The following is a 25,833-nucleotide window of genomic DNA, read 5'->3' as shown; positions in this document are numbered from 1 at the left end:
CTCACAGCAGGAAATAGATGACACACTCAGAATAGGGGTAATTTAATGAGAGTTTAATTAAGGGACTACTTCCAAAGATAAGGGACAGGTATGGAAAACGACAATAATATAGTACTCAATGTCCAGTAACAGTAGCTATTGCCACCCCTAGGCCCAAAGGACCTCTCAGAAGGAATATCTTAGTTCATTTGGGCCGCTATAACTAAAATACTGTAGACTGGGTGACTTATAAACAACATAAATTTATTTCTCACTGTTCTGGAAGCTAGGAAGTCCAAGATCAAGGTGCTGGGGGATTTTGTGTCTGGTGAGAGCCCAATTCCTGGTTCGTATACATCTTTTTGCTGTGTTCTCACATGGCAGAAGGGACAAGGGAACTCTCTGGGGTCTCTCTTACAGGGGCACTAATTCCATTCAGTGAGGGCTTCACCCTTGTGACCTAATGACTTCCTGAGGTTCCTCCCTCCAAACATCATCAAATTAGAGGTTAGATTTCAACATAAGAATTTTGGGGGGACTTTCCTGATGGTGCAGTGGTTAAGACTCCACGCTCCCAATGCAGGAGGCCTGGGTTCAATTCCTGGTCAGGGAACTAGATCCCGCATGCTGCAACTAAGAGCCTGCATGCCGCAAGTGAAGATCCCACTGGCCTCAACTGAAGATCTCACATGCGGAACTAAAGATCCCGCATGCTGTAATGAAGATCTTGCAGGCGGCAATGAAGATCCTGCATGCCATAAGTAAGACCTGTTGCAGCCAAATAAATAAATAAATATTTAAAAAAAAGAACTTCAGAAGAATGCAAACCTTTAGTCAGTAGCAAGGAGAGAGGACTGATTTTAGAGGAGTGATGAGGGAGACATAGCCAGCCCAGGGTACTTTAAAAGAGGAAGAGCTGGGGAAATTATCTGTAGTGATTCCACACAAGTCACCTCAGTAGAGGTAGAGAAGATTAAGGACTGGGTCTGGGGGTGAGGTAGGTAGCAAATGGAAGATGTCTGGCACAAGTAGAACCAACAGGATTTGCTAACTTATTGGATGTCTGTCTTGTGTGGGATGTTGTTTAAGGATAAGGAAATGTCAGTAAAGATTAAGCAGCTGAATAGATGTGATGCTGTTTACTGAGTAGGGAAAGACCGGGGAAGTTCAGTTTCATACATGGTGAGTTTGAAGTATTTGTGGCACAGTTAAGTAGCTATGTCAAGGAGACAACTGGTTATCTAACACTGTGGCTTAAAGAGAGATCTGACCTGGAGGAAGTAATCTAGAATTCATTGGATTTATAGATAATATTTAGAATCATGTGATCAGTAGTTAGATATTATAGAGGCAGAGTCATTAGTCATTAGTGGTCTTGGTGGGAAATCGATCTCTAAAACATGCTACTGATTTATAAAACAAAAACAAGTAACAGAATACTGTAGTATAATTCTATTTATATAAAGTTCAAAAACATGCAGAGCTAAACAGTATTCAGGATAATGATTACCTCTGGGTGAAGGGATGAGAAGTAGCATCAGGGAAGGGTGTATAAGGAACTTCAAAACTTTGGTATATTCTATTTAAGCTATGTGGTGAATACAAGAATGTTTTAAAAATATTTATATATATATATTTTTTACTGTGTTCAAGTTCTTTTTATTTTTTATTATTTATTTATTTTTAACATCTTTATTGGAGTATAATTGCTTTACAATGGTGTGTTAGTTTCTGCTTTATAACAAAGTGGATCAGCTATACATATACATATATCCCCATATCTAAAAATATTTATATTGTTTTATATTTTATATTATTTAAATATTTTACATATGTTCTAAACATCTTTTATATGGATTTAATCTTTACTGTATTTAAAAAATATATTCATTTGGTTGTGCTGAGTCTTTAGTTGCAGCACATGGGCTCCTTAGTTGTGGCATGTGAACTCTTAGTTGCAGCATGCATGTGCGATCTAGTTCCCTGACAGGGATTGAACCCGGGCCCCCTGCATTGGGAGCATGGAGTCTTAACCACTGGGCCACCAGGGAAGTCCCCTTTACTGCATTTTAAAAATGAGGCTGCCATGTCCAATAATATGGCAAATAATGTCATAAAGTGTTAAAAGGAAATATTCTGGATAAAATGTAACAAACACTTTCCAATGCAAACTAAGGAAAATCCCCAACATCCCCACCCAATTCAAAGAAGCTGGAAATCACCACTGTAAGCAGGCCCTAAAATAACCAAAGATTAGAGACTAGACCTTTGCCAAAAGCTGGCGGGAAGTTTGAATGGAGACTGTGAACTGTAATATATACATATATATATATATGTGTATATGTAAACATGGGTTAACAAAGGCTGGTCATACTTCAGAGAAATGGTAGGTCTAAAAAAATCTGCTTATGGGAAAGGGAAACAGGGAAGCTTGTCAGTTTTGGCTTGGATTTTGAGTGAGAAAAATATGTCCTAAAAATTTGCTATCACAGGTCTGTCCTCATACAGACTAAGGGTTTTAACTGACATTTCTAGCTTGGTTCAAGAAATGTGTAGCTGAGAAATTATCAAAATGGCCCCTGGTGATGCCCCTAAGTAAGTAGCATTTAGCATAATCTCTCTGATGTGACGTATCTTCTACCCAGGCCTCACAGGAGTCTACAGTAAACTCTCACTAGAGATTAGCTCATGGACTTCCCTGGCAGTCCAGTGGTTAAGACTGTGCGCTCCCAATGCAGGGGGCATGGGTTCGATCCCTGGTTGGGGAACTAAGATCCTGTATGCCGTGATGCGTGGCCTAAAAAAAAAAAAAAAAAAAAATTAGCTCACAATCTTAAATTATAAAACATGAACCTCTATGATTGAGAATCAACAGAGGGACTTCCCTGGCGGTCCAGTGGTTAAGACTTAGCCTTCCAATGCAGGGGGTGCAGGTTCAATCCCTGGTCAGGGAGCTAAGATCCCACATGCCTCACAGCCAAAAAACCAAAGCGTAAAGCAGAAGCAATATTGTAACAAATTTAATAAAGACTTTAAAAATGGTCCACATTAAAAAAAAAAATCTTAAAAAAAAAAATCAACAGAATCAATAACTAACAGAATTAGATTCCCAGAGACTTCAGAAAATGGTATTATTGAAACAGTATAAAATAAGTGTATATAAAATTTATTAAAGAAATAAAAGATGAAATAAAAATGAAAGAAGAACAATATACAATTAGACAGTGAAGAACTAAATGCCACAGAATAAAGAAATAGTAACCTGGAAGATAGATCTACAGAAATTACCCACATGAAGCATAATTTTCATTTTCACATGGGCATATGAACCAATTCTGGGTATGAGACCCAAGTAAAAGTCTGCTGAGACTGTTTCAGGGAATTTTTTTGCTTCCTTGTCTCCTTTCTGACAAGAATTCTGACATGGCGAGGATTTGGAGCAGTTGAAACTCTCATATGTTCTTTTGGGAATGCAAAATAGTACAGCCACATTGTAAGAACGGGTTAGCACTTTCTTATGTAAAGTTAAATACATGGTTAACACGTAGGAAGTGTTGAATTCTAGGGACCCAGGAATCCCATTTTTAGGTAACTACCCAAGAAAAATGAAAACTATGTTCCCACAAAACTTTGTGAATAGTTATAGCAGCTTTATTCAAAATTGTCAAAAACTTCAAGTAATCCAAATGCCCTTCAGTTGGTGAATAAAGAAATTGTGGTATATTCATTGCAGTGGAATTCTTCTCAGCAATAAAAAGGAACAAATTACAAAAACATGCAGCAACACAGATGAATCTGTGTTAAATGCATTATGCAAAATGAAAGATGTCAGATTCAAAAGGCCCAATTACTTAATGATTCTATTTATATGACATTTTGGAGAAGGCAGAACACTGGGGACAGAATGAAGATAAGTGGTTGCTTGGGGTTGGTGGGAGGGATTGTCTGCAAAGGGACACTAGAGAATTTTTTGGGTCATGGAACTGTTCTATATCTTTATTATGGTACATGACTATATGCATCAGTCAAAACTCGTTGAACTAACTGTACACCAAAAAGTAATTTTTTTGCTATATGTAAGTTATACCGCAGTTAAAAGAAAAACAAAAATGAATAACAGGATAGTGATTACAGCGTGCAGAGTAAGCTTACTGAAGAAATGTGGTTGAAGAGGATGTGGGGGTCAACAGAAGGCTTTTGTTTTTAAGGCAAATAATAGAGCATAAATTGTATGTTAAGAGTGATCCAGAGGCTTCCCTGGTGGCACAGTGGTTAAGAATCCGCCTGCCAATGCCTGGGACACGGGTTCGAGCCCTGGTCTGGGAAGATCCCACATGCTGCAGAGAAACTAAGTCCGTGCGCCACAACTGCTGAGCCTGTGCTCTAGAACCCATGAGCCACAACTACTGAACCCACGTGCCACAACTGCTGAAGCCCGCGTGCCACAACTACTGAGGCCCGTGTGCCTAGAGCCTGTGCTCCGCAACAAGAGAAACCACCGCAATGAGAAGCCCGCACACCACAATGAAGAGAAACCCCCGCTCACCGCAACTAGAGAAAGCCCACCACAGCAATGAAGACCCAATGTAGCCAAAAATAAATAAATAAATAAATTTATTTTTAAAAAAAAAAAGGGTGATCCATTTGATGGGGATTTCCTGGTGGTCCAGAGGTTAGGACTTTGTGCTTTCACTGCCTGGGCTCAGGTTCAGTCCCTGCTCAGGGAACTAAGATCCCACAAGCTGTGTGGTCTGGCCAAAAAAGAAAAAGAATGATCCATTTGAGAAGGAGAGTTTGAAGATGTGCATGAATGAAGAAATAACAGGAGGGGCCAAGGCAGGAGGGATGAAATCCAGCCAGCACACGTGGAAGTGTTGGTCTTTGCAAGGAGGTACATGTTTTCCATATAAGAGGAGACCAAGGAAAAGATGCATGCAGTTCCAAACTAAATTTGATGGTGAGGTGTCTTCATTTTTCTCACTGAAGTGAGTCAGATTCTGTTACCAGCATGAAATGGGTTTGAGGAACAAGTAGAAGGCATGAAATAATTCTTGCCCCATGGTGAGAAAGTGCCCTGTCTAAAGAGACCTTGAAGGATTTCCAGCTACTGAGGGCTCATTTGAAGTTAATGTTTATGAATTTTCCATGACATACTATGTTGTGTGACTCTTCCCCTCTTCTTTTTTTAAAAAAATATTTATTTATTTATTTTTGGCTGTGTCGAGTCTTAGTTGCGGCACGCAGGGTCTTCATTGAGGCATGTGGGATCTTTCATTGTGGTGCACGGGCTTCTATCTAGTTGTGGCCCGCAGGCTCCAGGGTGCGTGGGCTCTGTAGTTTGGGGCACGTGAGCTCTGTAGTTTGGGATACGTGGGCTCTAGTTGAGGTGTGCGAGCTCAGTAGTTGTGGCGCGTGGGCTTAATTGCCCCGTGGCATGTGGGATCTTAGTTCCCTGACCAGGGATCGAACCCAGGTCTCCTGCATTGTAAGGTGGATTCTTTACCACTGGACCACCAGGGAAGTCCCCTCTTCCCCTCTTCATAGATGATGAGCTGCTGAGTGTTGCCATGAAAAAGGTGAATAGTAAAGTTCTTCCAGGAGAATGTCTTAGAGTGTGATGGAGGAGAGGGAACAAGGAGTTGAGGATATTTGTAAAGGAGTAATTTATACTTCGGACTGTGGAGGGAATTTAAGCAGTTAAAAGTGAGGTGGAGGTCAGTGAATGTATTGCATGTTGAAACCTTTGACAAAAATGCAATCTCTGGCTTATCACTCTCTCTTCGTGTCTGAGTGCCATACCTTTCAAATACATATTTTTAAAAGTTATTTATTTATTTATTTATTTGGCTGCACTGGGTCGTAGTTGCGGCATGTGGGATCTGTAGTTGCAACATGCGAACTCTTAGTTGAGGCATGTGGGATCTAGTTCCCTGACCAGGGATCGAACCCAGGGCCCCTGCATTGGGAGCATGGAGTCCTAGCCACTGGACCACCAGGAAGTCCCTCAAATATTTTTAGAATGAACAAATGCCCGTGTCTTAGAGAAGATGTCTTACATCTGTCATTTCTAATTCTTCTACAGCCTCCTGGGTATAGCAACCTTTTACAGTGTGAACACTTATGAGGGTGGGAATAGGCAGGCATTCTTATCCTCTGGCATGTAGTAATCATTCAATAAATTCTGTTGAATGAATGGCCATGTGATTTCTGCTTGATTAGTCCCTTATGTTGTATGAAATTGTCAGATTTATTGGATGTATTCCACACTAAACTGTTAGCTCCAAAAGGATTAGAACTATATCTTACTCATCCCTGTATTTTCAGTGGCTGGCACAGAACAGGAGATAAGTGAAGGGTTGAGAGAACTTAATTTTTTTTAAACATACAACAGAAGCTACAACAGATAAAAGTCTTCCATTCAGTTAATAGTTGGAATAAGGTAGTTTCATTACATATAAATCATTAGAGTGAGGAAAATGTATCTTAAGATATCCTCATTAAGTAGTTTGATGTATGGCATGACCACTCCTATGTTGTATTTTTATAGATGTGTTCTAACAAATTTGTTTGGGGGTTTGTTTTCTAGGAGGAGGCATCTCCCTACTCTTTGGTCAACATCTGCCTGAACGTCCTGGTTGCTAACCTGGAGAAATTGTGTTCTGAAAGATCTGATGGAACACTTTGTCTTCCGGAGCATTGGAGTTTCCCTCAGGAGTTAGCTGATCAATTCGTTGGGGTCATGACTTGGCAAGGTAATGATAAGGCTCCTTTATAGTGTACTTTTATAGCACTTTACTATTTGAAAAGCACTTTCACATATAATTCCTGTTTTGCTCCTCACAACAACCTGGTGAGAAATATAGAAGTTATTCCCATTTTATTTGTGTGGAGGTTGGTTCTCCAAATCTTTCTGGGATCCCTTGATGGAAATTGTCTTGCGTCTAGGCTTGCCCTGCTGTTGCTATAGTCTCATCTCCCATTCTTTTCTTTGTGAATATGAACCTTTAAATTTTTTTCCTTTACCTCCTGTTGTAGTGGGGCTTTCAAAGAGCTATGTTTAATTTGTGATGTTAGTTTTTTCTTAATGAAAATTTTTTGGGGGTAACACATTATTGAGATAAAATTCACACTGTATAATTCATCCATTTAAAGTATACAATTCAGTTATTTTTTTTAGTATATTCACAGATTCGTGCAGCCATCATCACAGTCAATTTTCATCACCTTAAAAAAAATCTCCTTATCCATCCCACCTTAATTTTAAGCAGTCATAATCTACTTTCTACCTGTATGGATTTGCCTTTTCTGAACATTTAATATAAATGGAATCATTCAACATGTGGCCTCTTGTGTCTGGCTTCTTTCACTCAACATAGTATTGTCAAGGTTCATCCATGTTGTAACATCAATCACTACTGAATTTTTATGGCTGCATAATATTCCACTGTATTGATATACCCCTTTTTGTTCATTTCTCAGTTGAACATTGGGTTGTTTTTACATTTTGGCTATTATAAATAATGCTACTATAAACATTAGTGTACACATTTGTGTGTGGGCATATGTTTTTATTTCTTTTGGGTGTATACCCAGGAGTGGAATTGCTGGATTAAATGGTAGCTCTGTGTTTAACTTTTTGAGAAACTTCCAAACTCTTTTCCAAAGTGGCTGCACCATTTTATGTTCCCACCAGCAGTGTTACAAGAGTTTAAATTTCTCCACATCCTCACCAAAACTTGTTATCTGACTTTCTGATAGCCATCCTGGTGGATGTGAAGTGGCATCTATTGTGATTTTGATTTGCATTTCCCTAGTGGCTAATCATATTGAGCATTTTTTCATGTCCTTGATGGCCATTTGTTTATTCTCTTTGGAGAAGGCTCTATTCAGATTTTTTGCCTATTTCTTATTAGGTTGTCTTTTATTATTGAGTTGTAAGATATGTCCCTCATCAAACATGGTTTTCAGTTATTTTCTCCCATTCTATAGATTGTCTTTTCACTTTGTTGATAGTGTCCTTTTACTCACAAAAGTTTTTAATTTTGATGAAGTCCAATTTATCTTTTGTTGCTTATGCTTTTGGTATCATATCTAAGAATCCATTGCCAAAGCCATTGCGAAGTCCTAAAGATTTTACACCTATATTTTCTTTTAAGAGTTTCATTGCTTTCACTCTTATGTTTAGTACTTTGGTCCATTTGGAAATAATTTTTGGCATGAGGTGTAAGGGTCCAGCTTCATTATTTTGCATGTGGCTATACAGTTGTCCCAGCACTATTTGTTAAAAAGACTGTTCTTTTTGTGTTCAATAGTCTTGGCATCCTTGTTGAAAATCAGTTGACCACAGATGTATGGGTTTATTTTTGTACTCTCAATTCTATTCCATTGATCGATGTGTCTATCCTTATGTCAGTACCAAGTAGCTTGATTACTGTTTGCTTTGTAGTGAGTTTTGAGATTGGTAAGTGTGAGTCTTCCAACTTTGTTCACCTTTTTCAGGATTGTTTTGGTTATTCTGGGTTTCTGATATTTCCATGTGAATTTGAGAATTGACTTGTCAATTTCTACAAACAGTTCAGCTGGGATTTGAATAGGAATTGCATCAAATATGTATAATCAATTTGGGGATTATTGCCATCCTAACAGCATTAAGTCTTTTGATCCATGAATATGATGTCTTTCTATTTATTTAGATTATCTTTAGTGATTTTCACCAATGTTTTACCATCTTAACAATCTGAAATCCTTAAAACATGAGCATGGGAGAGCTTTCTATTTATTTAAAATAGATCTTTAATTTATTTCAACAATGTTTTCTAATTTATGGGTATAAGTTTACATCTTTGTTAAATTTATTTCTAAGTATTTTATTCTTGATGCAGTTACACAATTGCTTTCTTAATTTCATTTTTGGATTGTTCATTTTTAGTGTACAGAAATACAATTGATTTTTTTAAATTATTTTAAAAATTTTTATTAGGCTGTGCTGTGCAGCATGTAGGATCTTAGTTCCCCAGCCAGGGATCAAACCCGTGCCCCCTGCATTGAAAGCATGGAGTCTTAACCTCTGGACCACCAGGGAAGTCCCTACAATTAATTTTTTATGTTAATCATATACCCTGGAAACTTGCTGAATTAATTTATGCGTTCTAATTGTTTAAAGAATTTCTTAGAATTTTCTGTATACAAGATCATGTCATCTGCAAATGGAAATAGTTTTACTTCTTCCTTTCCAATCTGGATGCCTTTTATTTGATTTTCTTGTCCAACTTCCCTAGCTAGAACCTCCAGTACAAAGTTGAAGTACTGAAACATTCACCCTTTTCTTTTCCTGATCTTAGGGGGAAAGCATCTAGTCTTTTACCATTAAGAATGATGTTAGCTTTGGGTTTTTTGTAATTGCCCTTAACAGGCTGAGGAGGTTCCCTTCTATTTTAGTTTGTTGAATGTATTCATCAGGAAGAGAGTGTTAGCTTTTTCTGCATTTGTTGAAATGTTCACGTGGGTTTTGTTTTTTATTCTTTTAATGTGGTATATTACATTAATTTGCTTTTGGATGTTAATCAATCCATGCTTTTCTGGGATAAATCCCACTTGGTCACATTGTATAAATCTTTTTGTATATTACTAGATTCAGTTTGCTGGTAATTTGATGAAGATTTTTGCATCCATAATTTTAAAGGATTTTGGTCTGTGATATTCTGTTCTTGTGATCTCTTTATATGGATTTTTGGCATCAGGATAAAACTGGCCTCAATGAATTGGGAGGTGTTCTCTCTTTTTTGTTAGAGGAGTTTGTGAAGAATTGGTATGTATTCTTCTTTAAATGTTTGGTAGAATTAAACAGTGAGGCCCTCTTGGCCTCTTTCTGTGGATAGGTTTTTGATGATGAATTCAATCTATTTACTTGTTATAGGTCTATTCATATTGTCTGTTTCTTCTTCAGTAGCTTTGGTAGTTTGTGTTATTCTGTGAACTTACCCATTTAATTTAAATTATCTGATTTATCAGCATACAGTCTGTTCATGATATTTTTTTACAATTCATTTTATTTTTGCAAGGTCAGTAGTTCTGTCCCTTTCAATTCTCATTCTAGAAATTTGACTTCTGTTTTTTTCTTGGTCAGTTGAGCTAACTTTTGTCAATTTTGTTGATCTTTTCAAAAGCCATCTTTTGATTTCATTGATTTTTTTATTTTACTTTATTTTCTTTTCTGTCCTCCATTTCATTAATTCTCATTATAATTTTTATTATTTTCTTCCTCCTGCTCATTTTCTGTTTGGTTTGCTTTTCTTTTTCCTGTGTCTTAAGGTAGAAATTTAGGTTATTGATTTGAGAGCTTCTTTTTTAAATATATGCAATTAGAGCTATAAATTTCCTTCAAGCACTGCTTTAGCTGCATCCTGTAAGTTTTTGTATGTTGTCTTTATTTTTCATTCATCTCAAATTATTTTCTAATTTTTCCCTTTTGATTTCTTCTTTGACCCACTGGGTTTTGAGGAATATATTGTTTAATTTCCAAATACTTCTGAATTTCAGATTTCTTTGTTATTGATTTTTAAATTCATTTAACTGTACTTTGAGAACATACTTTGTTTTACTTCAGTTTTAAAAAAATTATTGAGATTTGTTTTTTGGCCCAATATATGCTCTATTTTGGAGAATGTTCCAAGTGCATTTGAGAAGACTATATATTCTGCCATTATTGGGTGAGCTGTTCTGTGGATTTGTGTTAGATCTAGTTGGTTTATAATTGTTTTAATCTCCTATTTCATCATCAATCTTTTGTAGTTTTTCTGTATAGAAAATAGTTTTTTAATCCTTTTTGTTATTTATGCTAAATGGTATATACATGTACTTTTTTTTTTTTTTTTTTTTTAACATGTACTTTTAAAATACATTGTTGGGACTTCCCTGGTGGCATGGTGGTTAAGAATCTGCCTGCCAATGCAGGGGACACGGGTTCAAGCCCTGGTCTGGGAAGATCCCACATGCTGCGGAACAACTAAGCCCATGAGCCACAACTACTTAGCCCGCATGCCACAACTACTGAAGCCTGCATGCCTAGAGCCTGTGCTCCACAACAAGAGAAGCCACTGCAATGAGAAGCCTGCACACCGCAACGAAGAGCAGCCCCTGGTCGCTGCAACTAGAGAAAGCCCGTGTACAGCAACGAAGACCCAATGCAGCCCCCCCCACCCCAAGAAAAAATGCATTGTTGGATTTGATATGCTAATATTTTGTTGAGGTTTTTTTGTTGTTGTTGAGGATTTTTGCATCTGTGTTCATGAGAGATATTGGTCTATAGTTTTCTTTTGTTGAGGATTTTTGCATCTGTGTTCATGAGAGATATTGGTCTATAGTTTTCTTTCATAGTAGCTCTGTGGTTTGTTTTTTATTTTTTATTTATTTTTATTTATTTGGTTGCACCAGGTCTTAGTTGCGGCAGGCAGGCTCCTTAGTTGTGGGTTGCAAACTCTTAGTTGCGGCATGCATGTGGGATCTAGTCCCCTGACCAGGGATTGAACCTGGGCCCCCTGCATTGGGAGTGTGGAGTCTTATCCACTGCTCCACCAGGAAAGTCCCAGGTGCTCTGTGGTTCTGGTGTTAGGGTAATGCTGGCCTCAAAGAATGAGTTAGGAGGTATCCCCTGTGCTACTATGCTCTGAAAGAAATTGTAGAGAACTGGTACAATTTCTTCCTTAAATGTTTGGTAGAATTCACCAGTGAACCCATCCAGGTGCTTTTTGTTTTGGAAGGTTATTAATTATTGATTCAATTTCTTTAATAGATATAGACCCATTCACATTGTCTATTTCTTTTGTGTGAGTTTTGGTAGATTGTGCCTTTCAAGGATTTGGTCCATTTAATTTAGGTTATCAAACTTGTGGGCATAGAGCTGTTCATAGTATTCCTTTCATATCCTTTTTTTAAAAAATTTATTTATTTTTGGCTGCATTGGGTCTTCGTTGCAGTGCATGGGTTTCTCATTGTGGTGGCTTCTCTTGCTGTGGAGCATGGGCTCCAAGAGCACGGGCTTCAGTAGCTGTGGCATGCGGGCTCAGTAGTTGTGGCTCATGGGCTCTAGAGTGCAGGCTCAGTAGTTGTGGCACACGGGCTCAGTAGTTGAGGTACACGGGCCCTAGAGTGCAGGCTCAGTAGTTGTGGTGCACAGGCTTAGCTGCTCCGCGGCATGTGGGATCTTCCCAGACCAGGACTTGAACCCATGTCCCCTGCATTTGCAGGCGGCTTCTCAACCACTGCACCACCAGGGAAGCCCATCATATCCTTTTAATGTCCATGAGATCTGTAGTGATGTCCTCTCTCTCATTTCTGATATTAGTAATTTGTCTCTTTATTTTAGTCTGGCTAGAGTCTTACTGATTTTTTTAAAAATTAATTAATTAATTAATTAATTTATTTATGGCTGTGTTGGGTCTTCGTTTCTGTGCGAGGGCTTTCTCCAGTTGCGGCAAGTGGGGGCCACTCTTCATCGCGGTGCGCGGGCCTCTCACTATCGCAGCCTCTCCTGTTGCGGAGCACGGGCTCCAGACGCGCAGGCTCAGTAGCTGTGGCTCACAGGCCCAGCTACTCCGCGGCATGTGGGATCCTCCCAGACCAGGGCTCGAACCTGTGTCCCCTGCATTGGCAGGCAGATTCTCAACCACTGCGCCACCAGGGAAGCCCGAGTCTTACTGATTTTATTGGTCTTGTCAAAGAACCAGCTTATGGTTTTGTTGATTTTCCTTTATTGATCTGAGGTAACATTGGTTTATAACATTATCAGTTTCACATGTACAGAATATATTTCTACTTCTGTGTAGAAATACGGTGTACCCACCACTAAAAATTTAGTTTCCTCTGTCACCATACAGTTGATCCCCTTTACCTGTTTTGCCCTCTCCCCCCAACTTCTTCCTGTCTGATAAACACTACTCTGTTTTTTCTATCTACATGTTTCTTTCTGTTTGGTTTAGTCTTCATATTTTGTTTGTTTATATTCCACATAAGAGTGAAATCATACAGTATTTGTCTTTCTCTCTCTGACTTATTTCACTGAGCATAATACCGTCAAGGTCCATCCATGTTGTCAGAAATGCTAAGATTTCAGTTTTTTTAATGGCTGAGTAGTATTCCATTGTATATATTCCACATCTTCTTTATCCATTCATCTGTTGATGGGCACTTAGGTTGTTTCCATATCTTTGTTATTGTAAACAGTGCTGCAATGACCATAGGGGTACATGTATCTTTTTGAATTAATGTTTTTGTATTCTTTGGATAACTACCCAGAAGTGGGATAACTAGATTATATAGCAGTTCTATTTGTAATTTTGTGGGACTCTCCATACTGTTTTCCATAGTGACTGCACCAATCTACATTCCCACTAACAGTGTATGAGGGTTCCCACATCCTTGCCAGTACTTATTTCTTGCCATTTTGATAATAGGGTTTTTTTGGTCCATCATTCATCCTCTTTATTTATTTATTTTTTTAATTTTCAAATTTGTATACAAGTTTTAAAGGTTATAGTCCATTTACAGTTATTACAGAATATTGGCTATATTTACTGTGTTGTACAGTACATCTTGGTAGCCTTTTTTACACCAGTAGTTTGTACTTCCCAGTCCCTTACCTCTGTTATTGCCCACATACACACACTGGTAATCACTAGTTTGTTCTCTATATCTGTGTGTCTTTTTCTTTTCTGTTATATTCACTAGTTTGTTGTATTTTTTTTAGGTTCCACATATAAGTGATATCATACAGTATTTGTCTTTCTTTGTCTGACTGATTTCACTTAGCATCATGCTTTCTGAATCCATCCATGTTGCTGCAAATGGGCAAATTTTGTTCTCTTTTATGGCTGAGTAGTATTCCATTTTATATAAATATAAATATATAAAATATATAAATATAAAAATTATATATAAAAATGTAATATATAAATATAAATGTTATATATATATATATATATACACACACACACACACATACATATACACACCTTCTTTATCCATTCATCTTTACGTATGTTCCTGTTGCCATTTTCTTAATTATTTTGGGTTTGTTTTTGTAGGTCTTTTTTCTCTTGTGTTTCCCGCCTAGAGAAGTTCCTTTAACATTTGTTGTAAGGCTGGTATCCATTCATCTGTTGATGGACACTTCGGTTGCTTCCATATCTTTTTTTTTATTTTTAATTTTATTTATTTATTTTTGGCTGCATTGGGTGTTTGTTGCTGCGCACGGGCTTTCTCTGGTTGCGTAGAGCAGGAGCTACTCTTTGTTGCAGTGCACGGGCTTCCCACTGTGGTGGCTTCTCTTGTTGCGGAGCACAGGCTCTAGGCGTGTGGGCTTCAGTAGTTGTGGCTCGTGAGCTCTAGAGTGCAGGCTCAGTCGTTGTGGTGCACGGGCTTAGTTGCTCCACAGCATGTGAGATCTTCCCGGACCAGACCTCGAACCCCTGTCCCCTGCATTGGCAGGCGGATTCTTCACCACTGCGCCACCAGGGAAGCCCTGCTTCTGTGTCTTGATAGTTGTAAATAATGCTGCTGTGAACACTGGGATGTATGTATCTTTTCAGATTAGTGTTTTCATTTTTTCTTCGGATATATACCCGCGAGTGGAATTGCTGGTCATATGGTAGTTCAGTTTTTTTGAGAAACATCCATGATGTTTTCCACAGTAGCTGTACCAATTTACATTCCCACCCAACAGCGTATGAGGGTTCCCTTTTCTCCACATTCTCGCCAACATTTGTTATTTGTGTTCTTTTTGATGATAGCCATTCTGACAGGTATGAAGTGACATCTCATTGTGGTTTTGATTTGCATTTCCCTGGTGATTAGGGATGTTGAGCATCTTTTCATGTGCCTGTTGGGCATATGCATGTCTTTGGAGAAATGTCTTTTCAGGTCTTTGCCCATTTTTAAATTGAGTTGTTTGTTTTTTTGATATTGAGTTGTATGAGCTGTTTATATGTGCATTGTGGATGGATGTTTTATTGGTTGTAGATTGAAGGGGAGAGACCATGGTAGTGTTCCACTATGCCATGTTGCTGATGTTACTCCCTCTGCTCTAATTCTTATTTCTTTTCTTCTGCTTACTTTGAATTTAATTTGTTCTTCTTTTTCTAGTTTCCTAAAATGGGAACTTAGATTATTGATTTTAGATCTTTCTTTTCTAATATATGCATTCAGGGCTATAACTTTCCCTCTAAGCACTGCCTTTGCTGCATCCCATAGATTTTGATAAGTTGTGTTTTCATTTTCATTTAATTCAAAATATTTTTCAGTTTCTCTTCAGATTTTTTCTTTGACTCATGTTATTTAGAAGTGTGTTGTTTAATCTCCATGCGTTTTGGGATTTTCCAGTTATTTTCTTTTTTCTTAAAGAAACTGGTCATTTGTTTTGTAAAGTGTCCTACAATCTGGACTTTACCATTGTTTGACTGCAGTGATTTGACATGTTTCTCTGATCCTTGTAATTCCTATAAATTGGAAATTAGAGGTAGAGGCTTGATCAGATTCAGGTTTGATGTTTGGTAGTGCCCTATACTTCTTAAGGGTGTTAATAAAGTCTGATTGCCTGGTTAGTTTTCACTTTTGGTGGCCATAGATGATTGTTACCTTCCTAGATTTATTAAATCATCAGGGGTTCTTGTATGTATGACTTAATGTTTATTACTCTCAACTTTCCTGGTTTAGAGTACTTTGTTTTTCTGTTTTTTTATTTTATCCTTGATTACTATTCCACAATTTCATTTGTATGCCTCTGTTTCTCTGAATATACATTAAATGTTTTATGTTCCTCAAGTTTCTGTCTTGGGTACCCTTCTCACTTTGTACACTACCTGGGTAATTTTGTTTGGTTTAGCTACCACTTCTACTTGAATTTCCCAGAGTTTCCAGTGCAGGTCTTTATTCTAAGCTCCAGACCACATATCCAGGATGCCTCTTACATATCTTATAACTCTTCTCTGGGCTGCTGAATCATCATATTCTTTTAGTTTTCTTCTACCTCAGTGGCTGCTGCTTATCTGTCTGCTCGTCTAGTTTCCCTTGAAGGGTAGTACAGAAAGGGTAAGAGTTCTGGCTTTGGTGCCAGACTATTTGGGTTTGCCACCATTTCCATGGCCCAGTTACTTAAGTTCCTTATGCCTCGTCTCATCTGTAAAGTATGACTAATAATAATACATACTTCGTTGGGTTTTATGAGGATTCAGGGAGTTAGTATATCTAAAATGTTCAGAACATTCAAAAACTGTTAGTTATTATCATGGCTATTATTCCTCATTCTGCTATTTGATCTTAAATATAGATGCTTTTTGGTACTTGATCCTTGTTCCTTTTCTTCTTACATTCTCATGTCATCCATTCCCATGGTTTTAAATACTGTCTCTATGCTGATTAATTCCAAATGTTTATGCTTCAGTCTTTTAGATTTAAAATATGTAGAACTGAGAAGACATCAGCTGATCTTATGGGAAGTCCTGAAGGTGGAATAACTACTCAGATCTGTGTTGCATTAGGGCATGAGGGCTGGATCTTTATACCTCCCAACACAGTCTTGGGCTATGGGTTTCCATGGGAAAGTGGTATGACCATGGGTGAAGCAGTTCTTTTCAGCTGATGCAGTCCCCATAGATGAGGGCTGTCAGTTGGTGGCTTTCCCAGCAGTTCAGGTAGTAAGTCCTTTATCTCTAAATGTGATCTGGTGTCACATCACAGCATCTGCTACACTGCCATTTCCTCCCATCTCAAAATCTTCCTAGTTGTTCAGTGACTTAGGAGTCATTTTTCATTCCTCCTCCCTCTACCCTTGATTCTGTTGACACATTTTCTGTCTTCAAAATACATATATCAAACGTTCTTTTCCTCCTAGCCCCTGTCATTGACACCTTTCTCTTACTTCTCCCCTGGTCTCCCAAGTGGTTTCCTTACCTCCAATTCTGCCCCTCGCCAAGCTTTGCCACACAGCAGAGAGCAGTCCTCTCATACCTTAATCAGATCTGTCTACACCTTTGCCACTCTTTAAAGGCTTCTCCTTGTACTTAGGATAAAATGCCAATTATTTACCCTGGCCTGCAAGGTCTGACTCTTGCCTCTGTCTCTGACCTGTCAGATGCTGGTATCCCCTTCACCAGCTGTGCTTCAGCCACACTGGTTTTCTCTCATTTCACAGAAAAAGCCAAGCTGTTTCCCATATCCGGTCTTTAGCTCCTCGTGTCTGGAATGACAGCTGCCTTTGCTTTTCATATCCTTTTGGTCTCAGCTTAAATGTCGCCTCCTCATACCTCACCAAGAGACAGAAAATTCTTGTCCTCCTCCTCCTTTTCCCCACCCCTATATTATATTCTTGTTTGTTTCCTTTAGAACACTTAATACATTTTTAATGTTAGTAGTATTCTGCTTGTTTTATATTCTTTTGTATCTGTGTTCTCCTTCTAGGATGTACATAAACCCCAAGATGGCAGGAGCTATGTCTGTCTCATTCACCATTCTCAGCATGTAGCATAGCACTTTGCATACCTTGAGCACTTGATATTTGTTGAATAAATGTAATAAGTTCCTTCTCAAAGCCTTGAATATTGGGGTTTCCTTTTTCCTATCTTAGTAGCATAGCCCAACTCAAACTGGGAACTTGTGAATCATCTTATACACCTTTTTCCTCAGTTCTTTCCCCTAGTCCATTCAGCTACCATGTTCTGTCAGTTTAAACTTTCATTTCTCATCATTAAAATCATTAATAATCTCTTGCCCCATCTCACTCCCATCAAATACCATCCTAATTCTTTTACATTATCACATAATTGGTCTTTCTAAAAATATAATTATGACCATTCATTTTTTTTTTTGCTTAAAAATTTTGAGTTGTTCATTATTGTTTATAGGGTAAATGTCTGAGTTTCCTAGCTTTGTTTACAGGCCCCCTCTGCCTTTTACCTCCCTCTCCACTTTCATTTCCAGCCATGCTTCCCCTTGTACGCTATGGGCCAGTAGCACTGATCTACTTAGGGTCAGTCTGAAAAATCTGTTGTTCTGTGCCTCCATGTCTTTGGCATGTTTTTCCACCCTTCACCTTCACCCTGGGAAACTGATATTCCGTCTTAAAAACCTTCCCCGATGTTAATCTCATTTGTATTAATTCAATACGTGGTATGAATCACCATTGGATATAATACATTATTATAATAATTTATTTGCCTGACATGCTTCCTAGACTGAATTCTTTATGGTCACAGGTGTCTAATTACCTTGTGTGCCTATTACTTAACATGGGATCTCACACATAGAAGATGCTTAGTAAATCGTTTCTAAATGAAATCTAGTATAACCCACTCATTTTACAGTTGAGGAAAATGAGGCCTAGATAGGTAAGTGACTTACCAAAGGCCACGCACTAATTTGGTTAAAAGTAATCATTAGTGCTATTTTCATATTATATACCCTATACTTACCTACCTCTTTTATTTTGTTCTTTTTTTCTGTGCACAAGGTTGCTGTGGTTAAAACTGTGGGCTCTGGAGTCACACTGGTTTTGATTCTTGATTCTGCCACACATTTTGACCTTGAGCAAGTTACTTAACCTCTTTAAGCTTGAGTTTCCTCGGCTATAAGATGGTAATAATCATAGTTCCTTTATGGTGTTATTGTAAGAGTAAATGAGATAATTTGAGTGAAGGGTTTAGAACAGTGCTTGGCACAGAGTAAGCAGTGAATGTAGGTCATTATTGTTGTTATTATTAGCATCTGTCAAAGTTCTTTGGCCACAACACCTCCTGGAAAAGGCATGAGATTTAGTTGTTATTACAAGCTGGTTCTGGTTCTCTTATAGGCAAGCTGACTGATAGAACAGCAAGCATTTTCCGAGGCAACCAAATGAAACTGAAGCTGGTCAATATTCAAAAAGCTAAAATATCTACAGCTGCATTCATAAAAGCCTTCTGCCATCACAAACTCATTGAACTGGATGCTACTGCAGTACACACTGACCTCTCAATTCCAGACATCCTAAGTGGACTCTGCAGCAATAGCTGGATCCAGCAAAACCTCCGATGTCTCCTGTTGGACTCAACAAGCATCCCTCAAGATTCAAGACTGTTGTTCTTTGGTCAGCTCACTGGTCTTCGCATCTTAAGTGTTTTCAGTGTTTGTTTTCATAGTGAAGACCTGGCTAATGTTTCTCAGTTACCCAGACTGGAAAGCTTGGATATCTCTAATACTCTGGTCACTAACATCTCTGCACTCCTTACCTGTAAGGATCGACTCAGATCTCTCACAATGCACTATCTAAAATGCCTGACCATGACCAAACCACAGATTCTCGCAGTCATTAGAGAACTTAAATGTCTGCTTCACCTTGATATTTCTGATCACAGGCAATTCAAGTCAGATCTAGCTTTTCATTTGCTACAGCAGAAGGATATTCTGCCTAACATTGTGTCACTGGACATTTCTGGGGGCAGTTGCATCACTGATGAAGCTGTAGAACTGTTTATACAGCAGCGGCCTGCGATGCAATTTGTGGGACTGTTGGCTACGGATGCTGGTTATTCTGAATTCTTTTCTACAACGCAAGACTTGAGGGTTTGTTCTTTACTGAAATAAGTTTGTTTCATTTGTTCAAAACATTTTTAAGTTTTTGGTTGTATATCAGAATCTGTACTAGGCATTAGGGTTACAAAGACAGATTAAAAAATTCTTAAGGAGCTTAATTAAGAATTATTGCGTAGCTACTGTGTGGTAGGTTGTGAAAATATAACCTTAAACAAGATACAGTCCTAGCCTCCACGTCTTCTAGTCTGGTTTGATAATGATAAGCAGAGCCATTTATACATTACCTCTTATGTGCCAGATGTCATGCACATTGTTTTCTACTTTAACCCTCCCGTTTTACGGATGAGGAAATGGAAGCTCAGGGAGGTTAAACTACTTGTCCACAGTCATAGAAGTATTAAATGATAGAGCTGGGACTTGTATCCTGGTCTTTGTGACTCTAAAACTAGTGTTTTCACCTCTAGTAACAGCTAAATATAATGAATAAGGCAGGTGATCAATATGCCTAACACCATTTTTGGTGAAGGTATGACAAAAAGCAATTTTTAGAAGAGTCTTAAGAAAAAAGTATTGAATACTGCTGGAATATGTTTATAGCCTCTCATGGTGCTGTTTGTAAAGCAGCATATATTTAAATATTTATGTCCTAGAATATTTCTCTTTTAAAACAGTGGCTTTCTACCTCAGTTGTACATTGTAAACACTTTGGAAGCTTTAAAATACACTGATGCTTGTGTCCCATTCCCCAGAGATTCTGATTTAATTGGTCTGGGACTTGTTCTGGGCATCAAGATTTTGAAAGCTTGCACGTAATTCTAGTGTGCAGCCAAGGTTCAGAACCACCACTTTAAAAGAACCCTTTTAAAAAAATAATTATACCTTATGTAATTTTTCCTAGGGTGAGAGAGAAAAGTGATTCACAGTCATTAGCTTTCACAATTTTATTCTTTTGATTTGAAAATAGCAATTGTTGTATTTTAAAGTCCTTTTAATTTTCTGGCTTGTTAATGAAGGTGGAAGCCATCAGTTACATCATTAGGCTACAAAGAGAGAGATAATTTGAACTTTCAGATTAAATGTGTATAGTAGAGAATTGTTTACCATGAATGAACACTTAGGCCAGTTTCAGATTAATGGCATTTAGTGTCACAATGATCAAAAGACCACAGTGATTAAAAAAAAAAGATTTTAACACATCAACTCCTGATATATACAGTAATATTGGACAAGTGCTAGAATATTCTGTAGACAGATTATGCATGTAGTTAAGATACTGTCAAAGTGGGTACACCAAAAGAAAATGAGAGAAGTTTTCTTTCAGTAAACTTTATCTGGTATACATGTAAGTTTAGTTTATTTTGAAAATTTTAAATTATGCATTATATACAGTGTTGGATATTGTGGGGATGGAGAGGAGAGACCATAATCTTCCTAGTACTAAGAAACTCTAAAGATCTTAATCTAGACTTACGTGGAGTGTAAGGTATGGTAAGTTTAAAAGGTGTGTTTCAGAAAATCTTATATTTAAGAGAAATATGTATTGCTCGAATCAGATGCAAAACATACTAAGTATTTTTGTTGTTTGGGTTAATCAAAAGTTTGCTTAAATTAAAATGGATAAAATTAAGTGTTAGTGAAAACTAACAGAACAAGTATGTGTTATTTCCTGCACCCAATGTTAGAGTGGGCAACGTGTACTTAATTGCTTTAAAATGGGTGGAAAGGGCACCCGCCATTAGTATTAAAAGCCATGTAACATTTTCATTTGCTAAGAAATCCTTGTTGATCCACGGGTGGGGCGTAGCAAGAATCCCTTTTGAGGATTGTTGTTTTTGTTTTTTTTTTTTTTTTTAAGATTTCTTCTCTATTCTTTTTTTTTTATTTTAATTTTATTTATTTATTTATTTATGGCTGTGTTGGGTCTTCGTTTCTGTGCGAGGGTTTTCTCCAGTTGCGGCAAGCGGGGGCCACTCTTCATCGCGCTACGCGGGCCTCTCACTATCGCGACCTCTCTTGTTGCGGAGCACAGGCTCCAGATGCGCAGGCTCAGTAATTGTGGCTCACGGGCCTAGTTGCTCCGCGGCATGTGGGATCTTCCCAGACCAGGGCTCGAACCCGTGTCCCCTGCATTGGCAGGCAGATACTCAACCACTGCGCCACCAGGGAAGCCCTTGAGGATTGTTTTGTAATGACATCTATAAGAAGCCCTGGAGAGAGAGGGTGATGCAACAGCTATCTGGTCTTCTGCTTAGCCTTACTATGGCTTATCCTTTGTTTCTCTTTCAGTTCTTACATCTGGATGATCACAAAACTTTAAAAAATTTTAGAATATATCCAGTGTTTAGATTCTTAATAATGTATAGGTCGTTGAGCAGTTGATCTATGTATAGTACTTGCAAAATTATTTTGAAATAATTTTTAACTTTGCAGATCACTAACTTTAAACATTTTTCCAAATTTTTTTTTCATATTTTATCTCTACATGCACGTGTACACACATGTGCACACACACACACACAGTGTTTTTCTTGAGGGTAGGTTGCATACATCATGCCCCTCTGCCCCTTAACATACTTTAGTTTGTATATCCTAGAGTAAGGATAGTCTCTTGGTCTCTTCCGAGAGCAAGGATAGTCTCAAGGATGACCACAGTGCAGCTATCAAATTTCAGGAAATTTAGCATTGATGCAATACTTTTATATAGTCTACTATATATATTATCCCAGTAATGCCCTTTATAAAATATTTTTCCTTTTAGTCCAGGATTATTTTTGCATACAGTTGTCATATTTCTTTATAATTTAAACTAGAAGAGTTCCTTAGTCCTTCCTGTCCTTTGTTACATTGATATTTTTGAAGAATACAGACGAGCACTGATTTGTTGGCTTTTTTGAAGAATACTCCTCATTTTGGGTTAGTCTGATGCTTCCTCATAATTATATTCAGGTTCTTCCATCTCTGCCCGGAATGCCACATAAGGGATGTTGTGTCCTTCTCAAGTGTATTACAACGTGAAGCACACAGTGCCCCTCATTAGTGAAGTTACTTTTCATCACTTGGTCAAAGTATTGTTCAGGTACTAGGTAAAATATCCAGGTGCAGATAAAATATTATCTATATACTGTTGTATTGTTTCTACACTACATAGATAATACTATTCCTCTTGAAACTAATAAGCAATTTATAAGATATTAGAAGACTATGCCAATATCCTGGTCCTCATCAAACTTTCTGATCTAGATATAGCATCATTGATGTTTCTTACCTGAACCAATCTTCACTGCAGTGGTTGCAAAGTGGTGATTTTCCAACTCCAGCTCTCCTTTCTACATTTAGCAAGTCTAACGTATCCTCAGTGTGGACTCATTGATTCCTGATGTTTTCAATGATTTATAATTCATTACTCTTCTTAATTATTTTGATGCTCAATTTGTCACAGGTTGGCCAATGAGAGCTCCCGTGTCAGTTTTTACATGCCCCCATTTTTGTTGTTGTTATTATTTTGAGTACTTCTTTACTTTCTGGCAAACTAAGATGTTCTAGGCTTCTTATACTTCTGTGTTTTTGGCCTTGGAATTAGACATTTCTCCCAGAAGCCCTGGTTCCTTTTAGGAGGAAACCAATATCTGAGTACTAGATGTGTTTTTAAGCCCTTTCAGCAAACAGAGCCAAGAAATAGATGAAGTAAGTTTAAAAGTGATATTTCCAAATGACCATCCTCATACTGTTCTTTGTCCTTCCACATTCTGTATTTGTATCTCTCTTTTCCACAGTGAGAACTTTGGCTCTCAAAAGCGTCAGCACATTTGCTTAATCCTACAACACATATAAAATAGTTTCAGAGTTGCTACACCTATACTACTTGTTTTTTTCTTTTACATTATTTATTTATTTATTTGGTTGTGCCGGGTCTTAGTTGCAGCAGGAGGGCTCCTTAGTTGCGGGTCTTCAGCTCCTTAGTTGTGGCATGCGAACTCTTAGTTGTGGCATGCATGTGGGATCTAGTTCCCTGGCCAGGGATTGAACCCGGGCCCCCTGCATTGGAGCGCGGAGTCTTAAACACTGCACCACCAGGGAAGTCCCACACCTATACTACTTTGAAACACAAACCTACTAAAAAAAGTTGAAGATATGTTTGCAGTTCTTTCTTTTCCCTCTTGACTGAGAGTATAGTCAAAGTACTAAGCACATATATTTAGGTTTTTAAATTTCCTCTTCTTACACAATAGGTAGCATAGTATATGTACTCTGCACTTTGCTTTTTTTACTAAGCAGTATGTCTTGGAAATCACCCTGTGTCAGTTCATGTTCCCATTTTTTGGGAGGGGATGGTAAAATACATATAACAAAATTTATCATTTTAATCTTTTTTAAGTGTATAGTTCAGTGGTTTTACATACATTCATAATTTTGTTCAACCGTCACCACCATTCATCTTCATAGCTCTTTTCATCTTGTAAGGATGAAATTCTATACCCATTAAACACTAACTCCCATTACCCCTTCTCCCGGGACCCTGGCAACTCCCATTCTACTTTTTGTCTCTGTGATTTTGACTATTCTAACTACCTCACGTAAGTGGAATCATACAGTACTTGTCTTTTTGTGACTGGCTCGTTTCACTTTGCATAGTGTCCTCAGGGTTCATCCATGTTGTGGCATACTGCCTTTTTCAGGTTGAATAACATCCATTATGTGTATACCACATTTTGCTTGTCTGTTTATCATCGATGTACACTTGGGTTGCTTCCATGTTTTGGCTGTGTTGGTAATCGTGAATAATGTTGTTACAAGCATGGGTATACAAATATCTCTTCGAGACCCTGCCTTTCTTTTTTTTTGCCGTGCCACACAGCTTGAGGGATCTCAGTTCCAGGGATTGAACCTGGGCCACAGCAGTGAAAGCCCGGAATCCTAACCACTAGGCCACCAGGGAACTCCCAAGACCCTGCTTTTAATTCTTTTGGTATATACCCTGAAGTGGAATTGCTAGATCTTATGGTAATTCTATTAATTTTTTGAGGAACTGCCATACTGTTTTCTACAGCAGCTGTACAATTTTACATTGCCACTAACAGTGCACAAATGTTCCATTTTCTTCACATACTTACCAACATATTATTTTCTGTTTTTTAATTTTAAATTTTTTATTTTTTAAAGGTCAGCAGAGACATTAAAAAAATTTTTTTAAACATCTTTATTGGAGTATAATTGCTTTACAATGATGTGTTAGTTTCTGCTGTGTAACAAAGTGAATCAGCTATACGTATACATATATCCCCATATCCTCTTCCTCTTGCATCTCCCTCCCACCCTCCCTATCCCACCCCTCTAGGTGGACACAAAGTACCGAGCTGATCTCCCTGTGCTATGCGGCTGCTTCCCACTAGCTATCTATTTTACATTTGGTAGTATATATATGTCCATGCCACTCTCTCACTTCGTCCCAGCGTACCCTTCCCCCTCCCTGTGTCCTCAAGTCCATTCTCTACATCTGTGTCTTTATTCCTGTCCTGCCCCTAGGTTCTCCAGAACCTTTTTTTTTTTTTTTTTTAGATTCCATATATATGTGTTAGCATACAGTATTTGTTTTTCTCTTTCTGACTTACCTCACTCAGTATGACAGACTTTGGTCCATCCACCTCACTACAAATAACTCAATTTTGTTTCTTTTTATGGCTGAGTAATATTGCATTGTATATATGTGCCACATCTTTTTTATCCATTCATCTGTCGATGGACACTTAGATTGCTTCCATGTCCTGGCTATTGTAAGTAGCAGCAGAGACTTTAAAAAAATTTTTTTTTAATTTATTTTTGGCTGGGTTGGGTCTTTGTTGCTGCACACGGGCTTTCTCTCTATTTGTGGCAAGCGGGGGGCTACTGTTTGTTGCAGTGCACAGGCTTCTCATTGCGGTGGCTTCTCTTGTTGCGGAGCACGGGCTCTAGACGTGTGGGCTTCAGTATTTGCAGCACGCGGGCTCAGTAGTTGTGGCACGTGGTCCCTAGAGTGTGTGGGCTTCAGTAGTTGTGGCACAACTACTCAGTAGTGTGGGCTCTAGGGCACACAGGCTTCAGTAGTTGTGGCTCACGGGCTCTAGAGCGCAGGCTCAGTAGTTTTGGCGCACCGGCTTAGTTGCTCCATGGCTCGTGGGATCTTCTGAGACCAGGGATCAAACCCATGTCCCCTGCATTGGCAGGTGGATTCTTAACCACTGGGCCACCAGGGAAATCCCTGATTTAAAATTTTTTAGTAGTAGCCATACTAATGGATGTGAGGTCGTATCTCATTAA

General features: G+C 38.2%; 1 protein-coding gene across 1 annotated transcript in view; it reads left to right on the top strand.

Annotated features, from left to right (window-relative positions):
- ZYG11A (zyg-11 family member A, cell cycle regulator) overlaps positions 1-25,833 on the top strand; it is a 63,803-nt gene that overhangs the window by 7,147 nt on the left and 30,823 nt on the right. The window contains exons 2-3 of the mRNA XM_082372115.1: positions 6,566-6,731; positions 18,818-19,569. Of these exons, the coding sequence (XP_082228241.1) occupies positions 6,566-6,731; positions 18,818-19,569 (918 nt within the window). The remainder of the gene's footprint in view (positions 1-6,565; positions 6,732-18,817; positions 19,570-25,833) is intronic.

This window comes from Balaenoptera borealis (genome assembly GCF_965194805.1).
Source record: "Balaenoptera borealis genome assembly, chromosome: 1".
Classification (NCBI taxonomy): Eukaryota; Metazoa; Chordata; class Mammalia; order Artiodactyla; family Balaenopteridae; genus Balaenoptera; species Balaenoptera borealis.
The sequence above is the reverse complement of the archived record's forward strand: the minus strand, read 5'-3'. Positions and strand labels throughout refer to the sequence as shown.